The sequence below is a fragment of the Polistes fuscatus genome, unplaced genomic scaffold, assembly GCF_010416935.1.
Source record: "Polistes fuscatus isolate 324 unplaced genomic scaffold, CU_Pfus_HIC Scaffold18, whole genome shotgun sequence".
NCBI lineage: Eukaryota > Metazoa > Arthropoda > Insecta > Hymenoptera > Vespidae > Polistes > Polistes fuscatus.
In genome coordinates this window covers 348,864-368,446 of record NW_025113086.1, presented here as the reverse complement: position 1 = coordinate 368,446, position 19,583 = coordinate 348,864, and the positions used below count along the sequence as shown (strand labels likewise).

At 28.9% G+C, this 19,583-nt stretch overlaps 2 protein-coding genes across 3 annotated transcripts in view; both read left to right on the top strand.

Annotated features, from left to right (window-relative positions):
* Positions 1-19,583, top strand: part of LOC122515474 (nose resistant to fluoxetine protein 6-like) — a 44,138-nt gene that overhangs the window by 11,367 nt on the left and 13,188 nt on the right. The gene's annotated exons all lie outside the window — the stretch shown is intronic.
* On the top strand, positions 5,283-17,606 carry LOC122515475 (nose resistant to fluoxetine protein 6-like). Of its 2 annotated transcripts, XM_043632843.1 has the most exons (9): positions 14,794-14,934; positions 15,045-15,258; positions 15,917-16,082; positions 16,177-16,256; positions 16,340-16,435; positions 16,609-16,738; positions 16,843-17,017; positions 17,101-17,243; positions 17,337-17,606. In XM_043632843.1, the coding sequence occupies exons 1-9, from the start codon at positions 14,829-14,831 to the stop codon at positions 17,454-17,456; spliced, it is 1,230 nt and encodes a 409-aa protein (XP_043488778.1). In that variant the 5' UTR covers positions 14,794-14,828; the 3' UTR covers positions 17,457-17,606. The 2 variants fall into 2 exon arrangements, with proteins under 2 accessions (XP_043488780.1, XP_043488778.1); XM_043632845.1 differs by lacking the exons at positions 14,794-14,934; positions 15,045-15,258 and adding an exon at positions 5,283-5,479.

Below are 19,583 nucleotides of genomic sequence, written 5' to 3'. Positions count from 1 at the left end.
ATTGAATGAACCTATCAGGGTATTCTTAAGAATTTTGCTTTATACAAATTGCTTAAAATATATCTGTTGAGAAATGTGAGGTCCACTGTGGTAAAATATATTAACTCATCACCTTATCAGATTCTTTCTATTATTATTTTAACATTATTTAATATTTTATTCTTATGGATTACATATATACTTATGGATACACAGAACATGTACTTAGGTTATCTTACTACTCAGTACTAGCATATCTCTGGTACTTGGCCATCTTATCTTCTTACTTCCGTTACGCGTCTTCTTTAAAGCTTAGCTGTTACCGTTGCGCGTACATGCCTAAATACACACTCTACTTATACTACTTAATACCTAGTATAAGTAGTATGGAAATTACTATTATCTTAACAGTATCCAATATAAATAAAATTACTTTTGACTTTTTTATTTACTTTGACTGCATTCAATTATATTTATTTTTATTTCGAAATATAAACAGTTTTTTTATTACTCAAAATTAAAAATATAATTATTTTAAATATGTCTTACTTATTTTTTGCTACTTCTACCGTTTTAGGTTGATTCCGACTGACTTTATATTAACCGAATTACAGCAAATGGATACAACGTTGTATAGAAAACCTTGCTGTTTTTTTATAACGGAAGCTTCACATGAAAATTGTTCGAAATATTGGTGGAGAAATATCCTTTATATTCAACATTTTTTTAGTTTACAGGATATGGTATGGACCAATGCTTATAGAAATGTTAAAAATTGGCGTATATATTAATTAGTAATAGGAATAATATTATTTATCTATAGGAATATTTGCAGCGTATGACTTGGAGTTAGTACTTGGTAATTCACACGCAATATTTCGTGATTATAACTTACCTTTTAATCTTATTCCTTTCTAAATTACATGAACTGGTAATTATCAAATTAATGCAAACTATTATGTTTTATAACCATCGATCGATTGAATCATTTATTTTTATTAAAAACGATGGACGAAGATCTATATGTTAAAAAAAACTTTATTAATTCACCCAAGTATACACGTTTTTGTCATATTTGTGACGTCAACAATGACACTCATAATCGTTATGTTAATATTATTTATTAAAATGGAAGAGGCAATTATTATAGGAGAGATAGATTATAAAAAGACATCCTTCGAAATGCAATCAAATAGTTGTAGTTTTTCCGTCAGGTGGTGTGAAATCTTCCCAGTGCGTGTACTCAGTTTCACGGTCGTCGTGTATTATTATTCAAGTATAGGTTTAAGTAATATCGTTCGTTTATCTTTATTTTATGTTTCTTTCCTTCTAAATATTTATATTGTTATTACTTTGTATTATCTCGCAATATTTTTGCTCGTCCAGTGTAAAAACAAAAGGAATACTTTTCAAAAAAGTGAAAGTATCGCAAAAATAGATTTTTTCGACGAGTATTATATAGGAGCAAAAAAAATACAACAAGAGTACATCACAACAACATCACATAGAGAACATGGATCGTCCAGTATTTCAATTGCTAAGTTATTTCGCAGCATTTATTTTCTTTCTTAATTATTGTACGGCAGATGAAACGAAAGAATTGAAAATCCGTACGTTGCCAGTTTATGCAATGCTAGCAAACGCAGAACTTTTAAATTCAACTCAATGTGGAAAGGAACTGATCGAATTTCGAGAAGCCATCGATCAGCAAATATTACGGAACTTAAAAGGTACGAGATAATTTATATTATTAGGAATTTATAATATTATTGTAGAAAATAATTATTAATTTTACTATAAACGATATTTTTGGTATGATTATTTTATAAGGCATTTTTTTATAAATTTCAGTTGCTGATGAAGTCCCAATAAAGGGACGAAACGTCCAACTTGTTCAAAACAACGTTGAAGTAGAATTTATACCCGTTCAAATTCTCTATTATACATATTTAATATTTAAATTTCTGGATAAGATAAAAAAAACCAGTTAAATTCTTTTATAATTTATGATAATCATTCGTTATGTAACGGCGGTTTTCATACGCGAGCGGGCTAGTGTGCCTGCGAGCGACGGGTGTACTAGTTCTCGAACGAAGGACCTTTACCAATCTTCGGGCCTCTCGGCATTGAATACGAGTGCGAGTGAGACATGAAAACGATATTTCTCCCTTTCAATTTTTTCTTTTGGTAGCAAGCATTTTTCATTTTGGCAATCGAGTGTCAATCGTTCTGTATATATAGATATATCGGCGTATAAGCGCGGTGTTTTTAAATCGAATCTTGATGTTAATGGCAATCCGTCGAAAAAAACGAACCTTGTTTGCGAAACCTCAAGAGAAAGTATTTTTTATTGCATATCCTACAGAAGTGAGTGAGTGAGAACATTGGGACGTGTCGAGACATAGCGACAAGGAAGCATCTTAGTTCAGTGGTAAAACCAAGGCGGGCAGCGATCCCCTTGTAAGAGTACCTTCGTTCATTTAACGCGCGTTCTCCCACCATTTCTTTTAGGCCAATTATATACATCTATAACTACGTTATCTGTTTTTTCGGCAATTAGTCCGCGAGTTTCATCGCCTTTTTCTATAAAAGCTGCGTGTTCTCTCACGCTTCCCTATTTAACCACGAACCAGTGAGCAATCACATCGAAGAGAGCTACACTCCTGCGCAACGGATACATCAGCGGAACAACCAGCTAAAAAGGAAGAAGGCACACGTGGTCAGAATTCTAGTCTGCCTTTGGAATATCGTCATCGTCGATAGCTGCCGATAGGCAAGTTAGAGCAATATCATCGTCAACTGTATACTTCAACCAGGGTTTTTATGCCGAAAGGCTTCTCCCTGACGAGCCAAATAATTTGTACTTTCTAGTACTGTGACTATGCTTAAAAATTATATTTTAATTTACTTCACCTATCCTCATTCCTCACAAATAAACGATTCCCAACATTCACCCGTGAGTGCATTTTCAACGATAAGAAAAAACATTGGAGTACCGTTCAACACTATTCAATTGAAATCATCCAGTGTGAAAACAAAAGGAATACTTTTAAAAAAAGTTAAAGTAGCGTAAGAATAAATTCTTTTCGACGAGTATTATATAGGAGCAAAATAAATACAACGAAAGTACATCAGAACAACATCACATAGGGAAAATGGAACGTCCAATATTCCAATTCTTAAATTATTTCGCAGCACTTATTTTCTTTCTTAATTACTGTACAGCAGATGAAACGAAAGAATTGAAGATCCGTACGTTGCCAGTTTATGCAATGCTAGCAAACGCAGAACTTTTAAATTCAACTCAATGTGGAAAGGAACTGATCGAGTTTCGAGAAGCCATCGATCAGCAGTTATTCTGGAGCTTAAGAGGTACGTGAAAACAACGAGATAATTTCTATAATTAGGAATTTATAATATTATTGTAGAAAATAATTATTCGTTTTACTATAAACGATCTTTTTGGTATGATTATTTTATAAGGCAAAAATTTAAATAAGTAAGTTCGAAAGTCAAGGAAGGTACAATATTTTAAAGAAAAAAAGTTTTCTTCTTATTATAAATATTTTTTCACAGGAAAAGGATCGTTTCCAAATGATTCGAACTTTGTATAGCTTCCATTTAACATTTCGACTATTTAAAATACATTTTCTTCTTTCTAATTTTAAAATTGTAGATTGACAATTCATTTTAAGTCTTCTTGAACGTTTAAATTTTGAGTTGCAAACAATGTACATATTCTAGCATTGACCGTAACCATATGAAAAAGACAAATAAATAATTTATTAAAGTTTACATTAATATGTTATTAGTAAACGACCATATGAAATGCTTACGCTTTGCTAATTTTTCTACCTAATGAGAAATAAAAAGCATATAAAGCTTTAATTAATTTATATTACTCTATTTATTAAAAAAAAAAGTTTAAAAATAAACTTTCTTTCGACTACCAAAATGGTTTCTTCTTCCTGAGTCGCACATAATTATTAATTTCGATCTACAAATAGATGAAATTTGTATTTTATTTCTTTTATCAAGTAATTGATGCGAGCGGTGATTTAAATAATGGATTCATTTATGGAAATAATTATTGGTTGGGTAGCAGAAGTCAATGCGAATACGCAAAAAACGAAGATCATCTCATATTATCGGAAGAGATATTACGAAACAATTCGAGATTTCGTCGTATCGAAGATGAATTTCCACCTTTTGAAGTGAAATTCTTTACTGCTAATTTTCAACATAATAGCACCTTACAATACCACATTAAAGTATTCAAGGAAGTAAGTTTCTATTGAAAATAAAAATAGTAATTTTAACAATCTTATTAAATATTTTGATATCTTTTTCCCAGGATTTGATAATACTCGGTATGTGTTTACCAGCATCCTGTTCGAAGCATCAACTTTCTATTCTTCTAGAAAACGTGTTGAGGAAGAGAACTTTTTTTAAAGGAGAACTATATTCAGCCGATTTTACGTTGATTGAAGTACGAGATCTAATAGATGACCATCGATGGTTATTAAGTGGCACATTCATTACAATGATGTAAATCAACAATTCTTTTATCATTTATAATATTTCTTCGATAAATATACAATATAATTATGTTTCCTTGTTGTTGTCTTTTTTAGGGTAATAGTCGTACTCACATTCCTATTAATGGTACTAGGAACGACCTACGATGTCCTGATATACCAAGAACGATTGAAGAAAGATAACAATTGTCTTCAAGACCGTAAAAATTTTAATTCTCTATCGATGGGTAAATCTATTTTATAATTTGCAATCCATTTTTTCAACATACTTTTGAGTTATTTTCATTACATAAGAAATTATTTGTACGTACCCTATCCTCGGATTGGTGATGGGTAACGAGCGGGTTATTATAGCTAATTCGTATGGACAAACAAATAATAATTTAATATCAAAACGTTTATTTTTTTAGAAGAACTTCAAACGGTCAACGATAATAACAAGAATAAACTAAAAAAATTAAAATACCACATATTTTTTTGTAAAATATTCCTTGCTTTTTCCGCATATTCGAACACGAAAATAATATTTAGTATGAAATCTGAAGATGCTGGTATTCCGATTATACACGGATTAAGATTTTTTTCGATGATATGGATTCTTTGGCTGCATATAGGATACTATTCAATCAATTTTTTTGGTAAAAATATTACGATTCAATTTAATTTACATTAAAGTAAGATATTTCAATTAAACTTATATATGCTTGTATATTAATTCTCTTTTATTTTTTGTTATGTTTAATAATAGACAATAGGTTGTTTCTTTTGAAAAAATTAGATGATTTATTTTTCTACGTAATATACAGTGGGACTCTGGCAGTAGATACATTTTTTTGTTTTGGTGGATTTCTTGTCTCCTACTTATATTTAAAAAAAGTTATGGGCAAGAATATACGCACAACGCATAATTTTTTAAATGTAACAAAACTATATTTTCTCGCTCTCATGAAAAGGTTTATTAGGTAAGACCATTTTTTTTAATTCCATAAATCTAATGTAATTAAATTAATTTATGCATAAGTTTTTCAAATCCGACGATAATAAAAACAATTTTTTTATTATATAAATAATATCAACTCTGTTAGTGACTCTTATGTTGGTTGTTCATAAACATGATTTTTTGTTCGAAGACCTTTATATGTGTGCATAGTAACATACGGGGTTATAATAACCGATTGCAAAATATTAATAAAAAAATAAAAGAAGTGAAATATATTTGCTATGAGTAATTTTCTACAATGTCGGACATAGTGTAAATTTCACGCAATTTGTACAAAAGAGAATTTTTTCACAATTTTACTGGTCATGCTACAAAGTGTTATGAAGGTTTTATTCAATTTAAAAAATTTTCTTTCGATAAGAATTTTTAGAGTATGTTTGTGAAGGAAGTAATCTCAAGTAATTTTATGTGTAACAGTCAATGAAAATTAGAAATGCTGTGTTAAAATTTATTAAAAAGATTCAGTCAACTTAAAATACGTGTTTTAGTTGTCCCTGTATAAAGCAGGGAGGTGGAGGTTTGAAGTTATTCGAAACTCAGAGAAAAAAAAACGACAAATTAAGAATGGACAAAGAAAGTTCTAGAAATAAACGATTTAGGATAGTTTATCAGTTGTAAGTGACATTGATTGAGTGTTGATTCTTATACTACAACGATTATGCATATTTCGAGAAAATTCGATCTATATCTGTATTTCATAGAAGCTCAATTGACGACGGATAAACAGTTATAAGACATCTAGTTTTAATCGTATTATAAAATATATTTTTTTAATTTACATGGACCGTATATTAAATTTTATTTACTTGGATATCCAAATGTCAAAGAATTATGAATTTTTACATAAATTGGATCAAAATTAGAGTTATAGTTATTTGAAATATCTTACTTATTTTTTCTACTTCTGCTATTTTAGATTGTCACCTACTTTCATGATATTAATCGGATTAGTGCAGATAAATGTAACGTGGTACAGTAAAACATCGCTCTTCTATATAACGGAACGATCACACGAAAATTGTCAGAAATATTGGTGGAGAAATATCCTCTATATTCATAATCTTTTTAGTCTACAAGATATGGTATGGACCTATGTGAATAGCAATTTTAAAAATTCTTCTATCATTAAGTTAATAATATAGATACAATATTACTTATCAATACCGATCTTTGCAGTGTATGCCTTGGAGTTGGTATTTGGCAAACGATATGCAATTCTTCCTTACAATTAATTTTCTGTTATTCTTATCTTCAATGTAAGGCATCTTATATTTTTTTCTATAAAAAGTTGTTTTTTAGCGAAAATAATTTTATTTGATCAAACATAATTTTATTTCAGGTACTTTAAAGTAGCAGTTATTTTGTTTTTCTTATTGTTTATATCATCGATAATTCTTTCTGGCTATATATCCTACATTTATAATTATATTCCTACGTAAATATAAATATTAATTATTATACATATTTCCGGTAATGTATAGTTTAAGTTTACTTAAAACCGTAATTCTTTATAATAAGCTAGTATTTTACAGATTGTCGAGTTATCCAAAAGTATGGTTTAATGAAAGGGTTAATTTATAAACGAAATGACGATTTTTTATATTACAGATTGGACAAGCAATTCAATATATTTGAACCATTGTACTTTCGACCATGGATTAGGATAGGACCTTACCTAGTGGGTGTGATCGCTGCGTATATTGTTCTGAAATTAAACAACAAACTATTATGGAAAAAAGTAAACAAATCTTCTGATCTCTTGTCGCTTACAAATACTTCACGATCAAATTATTTTCTTGATGATGTTGATGATGACTCTAATGTTGATAATGTTGATGATGTTGATAATGACTCTAATGTTGATATAACTGATTTTAGAAAACAATAATACTCTTTTGGATACTGGGCAGTTTATGCAATTTATCAGTACTTTTTGGATTATATCAGAATAGATTATCAGTTTTAGCTGCTGCTTTTTACATTGCTCTCGGTAGAAATGTATGGGCAATTGGTATAGCATGGATATTAATAGCGTGTTGTACAAATAATGGAGGTATGAATAAATATCTGATTCGTTTATTTTACTCGACATTATTACTTTCTTATCGTTATTAATAAAATCAATTCGCATTTTAGGTATAGTGAATCGTATTCTTTCGTGGAATGTTTGGATACCATTAAGTAGATTAACTTACGCAGCCTTTCTGATACATCCACTTATTATAAGCTCTGTAAATTTTTTAAGTGAAACATCCATTCACTTCGATTCTCTATCAATCGTATGTATTTTTTTTTAATTTTTGATTGTACCTATAGATTAAATAAGTTTTAATTAATTATCGTCATGTGTGTTATTCTACTTTATTTCTCAGATAATTTTAGGTCTGGGATATGTAGTAGCAAGTTACATATGTTCTTACGTGATATCGTTGATGTTCGAAATGCCGTATATTTCCTTGATGAAAGAAGGGATGAAATACTTAAACAAATAACATGAGTATTTTTGAAGTTATACTTCTTTTGGAGCGTTATAGAAAAATTGATAAGTGCTATTTTTACCATGTGCGCGCACAGCGACATGGAATTAATACCATAAAATTAGTCGATAAATTTCCGTTAAATAAAGTATGGACTGACATCTATATTTAAGATATTTATTCTGGTATTTCTCTCAAACAAAACGTTTCTTATATCAATACAAACAAAATTATTTATTTATGTGTTTTTAATTATTACACACAGTGGTGATTGATATTAAATAATTTTAAATGTCTTTAAAGACATTGTTTTTTTTTAAATATTAGTAATAAAAGTTGTTTTTATAATCTTTTTAAAATTAATTTTGTATCTTTGAGTTTAACTAACAATTAGATAACGTTTCTACTAGACTATTTGTATCATATTTTAGCTACCATAGGCCTCATTTATCTCAAATGGACATTGAATCACAAACAGATTAACTAATGGACGTGAATTTTAATTACATTTCAATATGTATAAATTGTATATATATAGTAATATTAAAGTTATTTAAATTATTTAGATTACCAACCAGAGTTTTTTTATGCCATAAGGCTTTTTCTGACGACCCAATAAAGAATTATACCTTGTAGTATTAGCACTCAACCAAGGGTTTTATTTCTTATTTCTTATTTCTCATTTCTTATTTTAATTAAACCCTTCTTCTTCCTTATTTATAAATAGATAAATTAGATTAAACTTATTAATTTAACCCTTATAAATTGTATTTAATATCTTAATTTTATTATTTTATCGTTTTTTCTACAAATGTAGAGTATATTTTCAGGCGGGTTAAAATCTTTGGTATTTTTTATGAAGTTAATGAGGTTATATTTTGTTTTGGTACTAACGTGCGTACATAAGTATATACACCATTTTTCTTTTTTAAAAAATAATTTTAGAAAACAATAATACTCTTTTGGATACTGGGCAGTTTACGCAATTTATCAGTACTTTTTGGATTATATCAGAATAGATTATCAGTTTTAGCTGCTGCTTTATACGTTGCTTTCGGTAGAACTGTATAGGTAATAGATATAGCATGGATATTAAAAGCGTGTTGTACAAATAATGGAGGTATGAATAAATATCTGATTCGTTTATTTTACTCGACATTATTACTTTCTTATCGTTATTAATAAAATCAATTCATATATCCGGTATAGTTAATCGTATTCTTTCGTGGAAGGTTTGGATACCATTAAGTAGTTTGACTTACGAAGAGTATTTGATAAATTCAATTCTTATAATTTCTGTTAACTTATAGAGTGAAACTTCCCTTCACGTTGATGATCTCGCAATTGTAAACGAACGATTGGCGATGATGATGATGATTATCGATCGTTCCTCGATCTGGATGCAAGGATTAAAGGGCCTTACTATTTAGATAACAGTTTGTCAGGATTAATAGTTAAGATTACACATATATTTAATCATAGATAAAATCACTTAAACATAAGGCTTCAAAATAACATAATCATAAACATAAGAAAACATAAAGCATAAAAGACGTAACACATAAGACATAAGAACTAATAATCACTCAATAAGAACACATAACACTTCAACATAATACGACCACTTAATATCTCGACGCAATACCATAAGACTTCCTAATACTTAATCATAGTACATAACTCCAGTGCAATCATAAGACTTTTCGAAGCGCAATCATAAGACTAACTCTCTTTCTTTTCTTATGCATCGGTCCTACCTTCGTCGGAGGTGGAAAGGGTACGCAAGGCGGTCCTAGTCCCTTTTCCGACCCATTATTGGTCATCAACCGTCTTTCTTTCAAATCCACGCAACACCCCAGAGTGGGAGTGCGTATAAAGCGTTCTCGTAATTTCTACAGTCTAGACCACCAGACGTTACACGATAGGAAATAAATATTATATTCCTCTCCTCAAAGGTCCCTTTCTTACGAATTGTACAGTTCCATAAGTTCTCTATTCTATCGTAAAATAAACTAAGATTAGATTATCCTATATCCTATCATAAACTAATATTACTCCGTTACACAATTGTTTGTGTATGTATAATTCTTACTTGTTGTTTATATTAATAGATTTATATGAATTTTAATTAATTGATTTTTTGTTTTGTTTTATAGTTAATTTTAGGTGTGGGATACGTAATAGTAAGTTACACATGTGCTTACGTGGTATCGTTGATGTTCGAAATGTCGTATTTTTCCAACATGAATGAAGAGATTAATAACTCGAACTGGAAAACATGATTTTTTTTTCAAGTTCTCGATAGTTTTTTTCTATCGGTTACTAACGATCACTATAAAAAAACAAAATGAATACTATCACTCACGAAAGTATTTTAAGACTCTTCACGAAATAATTTATTAATTATAATAAGTATATTATACGACATTTACCGACATATTATTACCACTAAATGGAGAGGTATTACTCATTAGATTATGTAGGTAATATTTCCAGCAAATCGAAAAACATATGTACTATAGTTATGATTTCAAAAAATTTCAAGAAATGTAATTTTTGTATAGTATTCACGAAAATTTTTCTTTTCAACAGGATAATGATCCTATATATACTGCAGAAATTATCAAGGATCATGCGCACATGTGGCACGAGTAGTATGATTGCAAAGCATTCTATCATTCGTAAGAAAATAAGCATAATGAGAAGACCGAGAATAGTCAATGATATATATAACATGCGTTGTCTCTCTTTTTCGCATTTAAATTCTATCTTGCGTCTCTTTTCCCGTTAAATTTATGTAAATCAGTAACAACAAAAAACCGTCTGTTTGACCTTCAATCTTTACTCCTGTGTGCGTAGAGAATTTACACTTGAGACATTTTATATTCATTTCATAATTATTGATTTAGAAAACAGCGCATTTACGTTTGTTAGTTTTTCTCGTCGCAAAATAATGAATATTCCTTTTTAAATTACATACACTGGATATGGTCTAATTGATACAAATTATTATTTTTTCTAACCAGTGATCGATTGAATGATTCAACTATTTCCATATTCGCACACATATACAGTGTTTCAAAAAGTATTTGAGCACTTACAAAAGGAAATACTTTATTAATTATTTTCAATAATAATTAATTTAAAAGTTTTTTAAATTTGAAACTCTTCGAAAATTATGAAAAAAGAAAATTAAATAAACACGAACTTATTGCTGGTTTCAATACCTTTTTATACTTTTCTTAATTATCTATTTTATATTATATAGTAAGTTATTTTATTTAAAAGCGCTGTAGACTATAATTATTAAAAAAGAATTTGTACTCTTTTTATTTTTTTACGGTATTTTAAATGTAGTACAATTAAACTTTAAGTACACAAATTTATCTTTTAAAAAAGATTTAGTAATAATAAAATATCCAGATAAATTTAATTAAATATTGTTGATTTAAATATTGTTTTACAACGATAATAAGTTTTTTGTTTAAAAGTTAAATTATTGAATAATTAAACTTTGATACTTATTAATGTAAATTAAATTTTAATTAATTGATTTTGTAGCTTTTTTTTAACTTTTTGATTACCTCTTAATCCATCATGTTTGATTGTATTTTTAAATAAAATGCGGGAAATCCATTCTCCAAATCACCAAAAAATTTAATATATTAAATAAAGAATGATCTTTAAACGGTGTGCAAAGTTTTGTTAAGAATTTTACACGTTTAATCTCAAATGACGGAAATATTTCAGGTTAAATAACGTTTATTTGGAAAACTCTGTATATATATTCATAGTCGTGTATAATTATAAATCTCTCAATAAATCTTATTTTTTATTCACTAGAAGCGTAATAAGAGCGACGTAAACATTGCTTGATCGAGTCCGTTGAGAGGTAGGATATTATCCTAAAAAAAAAAAACATTATATTGTAGTGTCGATTTTCTTTTATTCGACAAAAAAAATATAGAATATTCGTAGAGTGGAACTTTCGTTGAATATTCTTTACCGCTAATGCATTTTCGTGTACTCGTACATCTTGCAAGATTTGTATCAATTATGTAAAGCTGCAGTGACCAAAAGAGATAGTATTTGAAAAAAACTATTTATCGACTGTATACCGTTTTTGGGAGAAGTTTCAATCCTAACGCAAAGATATGGTAATAATTCGTTTTGGAAACATATGTTTAGCTATTTTCAAGCTAAAAAATTCACAAATAAATTTATTCGTTAATTGTAGTCTCTACGAATAATTAACAAAATAATTTGATGTATATTAAATTATCTAATACACTCTGCTAACATTTAAGATTGTTAAAAAGAAAATAGATTTCTCTTACGTTTCTGCTAAGAGAAGTTCTACAACAAGATATTATCTTCACTTGAAAAAACTATGACTCTTCGATATAAAAAACTAATCGGAATGGAAAAAAAAAATGTTACAAGCAGTTTTATTGGAATAAATAAAATAAAAGATTTTTTGACGTAACTAATGACGTTCGTAATCGTTATGTTAATATTATTTATTAAAATGGAAGGGGCATTTATTATAGGAGGGATATATTATAAAAAGACATCCTTAGAAATGCAATCAAACAGTTGTAGTTTTTCGGTTAGGTGGTGTGATACTTAGTGTACTTAGTTCTTTCACATTCGTCTTGTATTATTAAACGAATATAGTTTCAAGTAATATCGTAATAATTCTTTTTATGTTCTTACTTTCTAAACTTTTATATTGTTACTTCATGTATTATTTCACAAAATTTTTACTCATTCAGTGTAAAAACAAAAGAGATACTTTCTAAAAAAGTGAAAGTAGCGTAAAAATAGATTTTTTTCGACGAGTATTATATAGCAGCAAAAAAAATAAAAAACAGTACATCAGAAAAATATCACGTAGTGAAAATGGAACGTCCAATATTCAAATTCTTAAATTATTTCGCAGCACTTATTTTCTATCTAAATTATTGTACGGCAGATGAAACGAAAGAATTGAAAATCCGTACGATGCCAGTTTATGCAATGCTAGCAAACGCAGAACTTTTAAATTCAACTCAATGTAGAAAGGAACTCATTGAATTTCGAGAAGCCATCGATCAGCAGTTATTGTGGAGCTTAAAAGGTACGTGAAAGCTACTAGATAATTTCTATTATTAAGAATTTATAATATTATTGTTGAAAATAATTGTTCATTTTACTATAAACGATATTTTGGGTATGATTATTTTATAAGGCAAAAATTTAAATAAGTAAGTTCGAAAGTCAAGGAAGGTACAATATTTTAAAGAAAAAAAGTTTTCTTCTTATTATAAATATTTTTTCACAGGAAAAGGATCGTTTCCAAATGATTCGAACTTTGTATAGCTTCCATTTAACATTTCGACTATTAAAAATACATTTTCTTCTTTCTAATTTTAAAATTGTGGATTGACAATTCATTTTAAATCTTATTGAAAGTTTAAATGTTGAGTTGCAAACAATGTACATATTCTAGCATTGACTGTGACCATATGAAACAAACAATTAAATAATTTATTAAAGTTTACATTAATATGCTATTAGTAAACGATCTTATAAAATGCTTACGCTTTGCAAATTTTACTACATAATGCGAAATAAAAAGCATAAAAAGCTATAATTAATTTAGATGACTCTATTTATTAAAAAAAATCAGTTTAAAAATCAGCTTACTTTCGACTAAAAAAATGGTTTCTTCTTCCTGAGTCGCACATAATAAATAATTTCGATCAACAAAAAGATGAAATTTGTATTTTATTTCTTTTATCAAGTAATCGATGCGAGCGGCGATTTAAATAATGGATTCATTTATGGAAATAATTATTGGTTGGGTAGCAGAAGTCAATGCGAATACGCAAAAAACGGAGACCATCTAATATTATCGGAAGAGATATTACGAAACAATTCGAGATTTCGTCATATCGAAGATGAATTTCCACCTTTTGAAGTGAAATTCTTTGCTGCTAATTTTCGACATAATAGCACCTTACAATACCACATTGAAATATTCAAGGAAGTAAGTTTCTATTAAAAATAAAAATAGAGATTTTAACAATCTTATTAAATATTTTGATATTTTTTTCCCAGGATTTGATAATACTTGGTATGTGTTTACCAGCATCCTGTTCGAAAAAACAACTTTTTATTCTTCTAGAAAACGTGTTGAGGAAGAGAACTTTTTTTAAAGGAGAACTATATTTAGCCGATTTTACGTTGGTTGAAGTACGAGATCTAATAGATGACCATCGGTGGTTATTAAGTGGCACATTTATTACAATGATGTAAATTAACAATTCTTTTATTATTTATGATATTCCTTCGTTAAATATATAATATAATTACCTTTGTACAATATAATTATCCTTGGTGTTGTCTTTTTTTAGGGTAATAGTCGTTCTCACATTCCTATTAATGATAATAGGAACGACCTACGATGTCCTGATATACCAAGAACGATTGAAGAAAGATAACAATTGTCTTCAAGACCGTGAAAATGTTAATTCTCTATCGATAGGTAAATCTATTTTATGATTTACAATCCATTTTTTCAACATACTTTTGAGTTATTTTCATTACATAAGAAATTATTTGTACGTACCCTATCCTCGGATTGGTTAAGGGTAACGAGCGGGTTATTATAGCTAATTCGTATGGACAAACAAATAATAATTTAATATTAAAACGATTATTTTTTTAGAAAAACTTCAAACCGTAAACGATAATAACAAGGATCAACTAAAAAAATTAAAATACCACAGACTTTTTTGTAAAATATTCCTTGCTTTTTCCGCATATTCGAACACGAAAATAATATTTAGTATGAAATCTGAAGATGCTGGTATTCCGATTATACACGGATTAAGATTTTTTTCGATGATATGGATTATTTTGCTGCATACAGGATACTTTTCAATCAATTTTTTTGGTAAAAATATTACGATTCAATTTAATTTACATTAAAGTAAGATATTTCAATTAAACTTATATATGCTTGTATATTAATTCTCTTTTATTTTTTGTTATGTTTAATAATAGACAATAGGTTTTTTCTTTTGAAAAAATTAGATGATTTATTTTTCTACGTAATATACAGTGGGACTCTGGCAGTAGATACATTTTTTTGTTTTGGTGGATTTCTTGTCTCCTACTTGTATTTAAAAAAAGTTATGGGCAAGAATATACGAACACCGCATAATTTTTTAAATGTAACAAAACTATATTTGCTCGCTCTCATGAAAAGGTTTATTAGGTAAGACCATTTTTTTTAATTCCATAAATCTAATGTAATTAAATTAATTTATGCATAAGTTTTTCAAATCTGAGGACAATAAAAACAATTTTTTTATTATATAAATAATATTAACTATATTAGTGACCCCTATGTTGATTTTTCATAAACACGATTTTTTGTTTGAGTACATTTATATATGTGCATAGAAACATACGGATTTATAATAACCGATTCCAAAATATTATTACAAAAATAAAAAAAAGCAGAGAGGTGGATGTTTAAAGTTATTTGAAGCTTAGAGAAAAAAAAAACGACAAATTAAGAAAGGACAAAGAAAGTTCTAGAAATAAACGATTTAGGGTAGTTTATCCGTTGTAAGTGACATTGATCGAGTGTTGATTCTTATACTACAACGATGATGCATATTTCGAGAAAATTCGATCTTTATCTATATTTGATAGAAGCTCAATTGACAACGAATAAACGGTTATGAGATCACTAATATTAATCGTATTTTTAGAAATATTTTTTCAATTTACCTGGACTGTATATTAAATTTTATTTACTTGGATATCCGAATATCAAAGATTTATGAATTTTTACATAAATTGGATCAATATTAGAGTTATAATTATTTGGAATATCTTACTTATTTTTTCTACTTCTGCTATTTTAGATTGTCACCTACTTTCATGATATTAATCGGATTCGTGCAGATAAATGAAACATGGTACAGTAAAACATCGCTCTTCTATATAACGGAACGATCACACGAAAATTGTCAGAAATATTGGTGGAGAAATATCCTCTATATTCATAATCTTTTTAGTGTACAAGATATGGTATGGACCTATGTGAATAGCAATTTTAAAAATTCTTCTATGATTAAGTTAATAATATAGATACAATATTACTTATCAATACCGATCTTTGCAGTGTATGCTTTGGAGTTGGTATTTGGCAAACGATATGCAATTCTTCCTTACAATTAATTTTCTGTTATTCTTATCTTTAATGTAAGGCATCTTATATTTTTTTTATTAAAAGGTTCTTCTTAAGAGTATATCATTCTAATTGATTGAACATAATTTTATTTCAGGTACTTTAAAGTAGCAGTTATTTTGTTTTTCTTATTGTTTATATCATCGATAATTCTTTCTGGCTATTTATCCTACATTTATAATTATATTCCTACGTAAATATAAATATTAATTATTATACATATTTCCGGTAATGTATAGTTTAAGTTTACTTAAAACCGTTATTCTTTATAATAAGCTAGTATTTTACAGATTGTCGAGTTATCCAAAAGTATGGTTTAATGAAAGGGTTAATTTATCAACGAAATGACGATTTTTTATATTACAGATTCGACAAGCAATTCAATATATTTGAACCATTGTACTTTCGACCATGGATTAGGATAGGACCTTACCTAGTAGGTGTGATTGCTGCGTATATTGTTCTGAAATTAAACAACAAACTATTATGGAAAAAAGTAAACGCATCTTCTGACCTCTTATCTTTTACAAATACTTTACGATAAAATTATTTTCTTGATGATGTTGATGATTTCTCTAATGTTGATACAACTGATTTTAGAAAACAATAATACTCTTTTGGATACTGGGCAGTTTATGCAATTTATCAGTACTTTTTGGATTATATCAGAATAGATTATCAGTTTTAGCTGCTGCTTTTTATGTTGCTCTCGGTAGAAATGTATGGGCAATTGGTATAGCATGGATATTAATTGCGTGTTGTACAAATAATGGAGGTATAAATAAATATCTGATTCGTTTATTTTACTCGACATTATTACTTTCTTATCGTTATTAATAAAATCAATTCGCATTTTAGGTATAGTGAATCGTATTCTTTCGTGGAATGTTTGGATACCATTAAGTAGATTGACTTACGCAGTCTTTCTGATACATCCACTTGTTATAAGCTCTGTAAATTTTTTAAGTGAAACATCCATTCACTTCGATGCTCTAGCAATCGTATGTATTATTTTTTAATTTTTGATTGTACCTATAGATTAAATAAGTTTTAATTAATTATTGTCATGTGTGTTATTTTACTTTATTTCCTAGGTAATTTCAGGTCTGGGATATGTAGTAGCAAGTTACGTATGTTCTTACGTGATATCGTTGATGTTTGAAATGCCGTATATTTCCTTGATGAAAGAAGGAATGAAATACTTAAACAAATAACATGAGTATTTTTGAAGTTATACTTCTTTTGGAGCGTTATAGAAAAATTGATAAGTGCTATTTTTACCATGTGCGCGCTTAGCGACATGGAATTAATAGCATAAAATTAGTCGATAAATTTCCGTTAAATAAAGTATGGACTGACATCTATATTTAAGATATTTATTTTGGTATTCCTCTCAAACAAAACGTCTCTTATATCAATACAAACAATATTATTTATTTATGTGTTTTTAATTATTACACACAGTGGTGATTGATATTAAATAACTTTAAATGTCTTTAAAGACATTGTTTTTCTTTAAATATTAGTAATAAAAGTTGTTTTTATAATCTTTTTAAAATTAATTTTGTATCTTTGCGTTTAACTAACAATTAGATAACGTTTCTACTAGACTATTTGTATCATATATTAGCTACCATAGGCCTCATTTATCTCAAATGGCCATTAAATCACAAACAGATTAACTAATGGACGTGAATTTTAATTACATTTCAATATGTATAAATTGTATATATATAGTAATATTAAAGTTATTTAAATTATTTAGATTACCAACCAGGGTTTTTTTTATGCCATAAGGCTTTTTCTGACGACCCAATAAGGTATAATACCTTGTAGTATTAGCTCTCAACCAAGTGTTTTATTTCTTATTTCTTATTTCTTATTTCTTACTTTAATTAAACCCTTCTTCTTCCTTATTTATAAATAGATAAATTAGATTAAACTTATTGTATTTGCCAAAATTCCTCCAACATGGAGTCCTCCTGCGATTGGATTAAGCTAATTATGAGGAGAGTGAAAATGTGAATTAAAATAAAATAAAACACTTGGATTAGCCAACAAGTGCAATGCTTTATTGGCTCGTCAGGGAAAAGCCTTGCGGCATAAAAACCCTGGTTGAAGTATACAGTTGACGATGATATTGCTCTAACTTGCTTATCGGCAGCTATCGACGATAACGATATTCCAAAGGCAGAATAGATTTCTGACAATGTGTGCCTTCTTCCTTTTTAGCTGGTTATTCCGCTGATTTTTCCGTTGCGCAGGAGTGTAGCTCTCTTCGATGTGATCGCTCGCAGGTTCGTGGTAAAATAGGGAAGTGTTAGAGAACACGGAGCTTTTATAGAAAAAGGCGATGAAACTCGCGGACTCATTGCGGGAGAAACAGATAACGTAGCTGTCGATGTATATGATTTGCTTAATAGAAATGATGGGAGAACGCGTGTTAGATGAACGAAGGTACTCTTACAAGGGGATCGTTGCGCGCCTTGGTTTTACCGCTGAATTAAGATGCTTCTTTGTCGCTATGTCTCGACACGTCCCGATGATCTCACTCACTCGCTTCCGTAGGATACGCAACATACCGCCCCCCTTGAACGGACCCTGTTCAAATCTTTAACATTCGCAGAATCGTATACAAATTCGTTACAAGATATCACTCTAATGATTACAGTACATATAATCTTGTTATATAAAGGTATTGCTATAATAGTTGCTGAATCGTTCAAGTCTTTTTTTATTGTTTCGGTATCATTGAGTAAAGGAGATAGTTTTTTGAAACTTCGTTTTAAATAATCATTAACGGTTTTCATTATTACTTCTCGCGTTATACGGGCGGCGCCTGTATGTAACTCTGTCACTCGACCTAATGGCCATTTTAGTGGAGAAGAGCTTTCTTCTCGGAGAGTTATCAATGTGCCTTCCTTGTGCTCTTTCTTACGGAATGTTTGTTCGCTTAGACATTCCTTCTTCCATCTAGTCCAAAAGTGTTTCCGCATTTTTTGTATATATTGATAATATGGTAATCGACTAGATGGCACGTCCTTGTAATCGTGATCTGGCCAATTTATTAGCGAATCATCCATTAGAAAATGATATGGTGGTATCACACTCGGGTTATTTGGATTGTTTGATAACGGTGCGATAGGAAGAGAATTTAGGTCAGTCTTTATCACAAGAATACAAGTTATAAATGATGCATGCGTAATTATTGTTTTTTTAATAATACGAATCCGGTAGCGTTTGAACGATTTTACCAACGCCTTTTTTGGCATAACGTCGGCCCTAAGAAATTGTTTTGCTTTATCGTTAGCGGAGCTGATTCAACATGCGCGTTGCTAGAA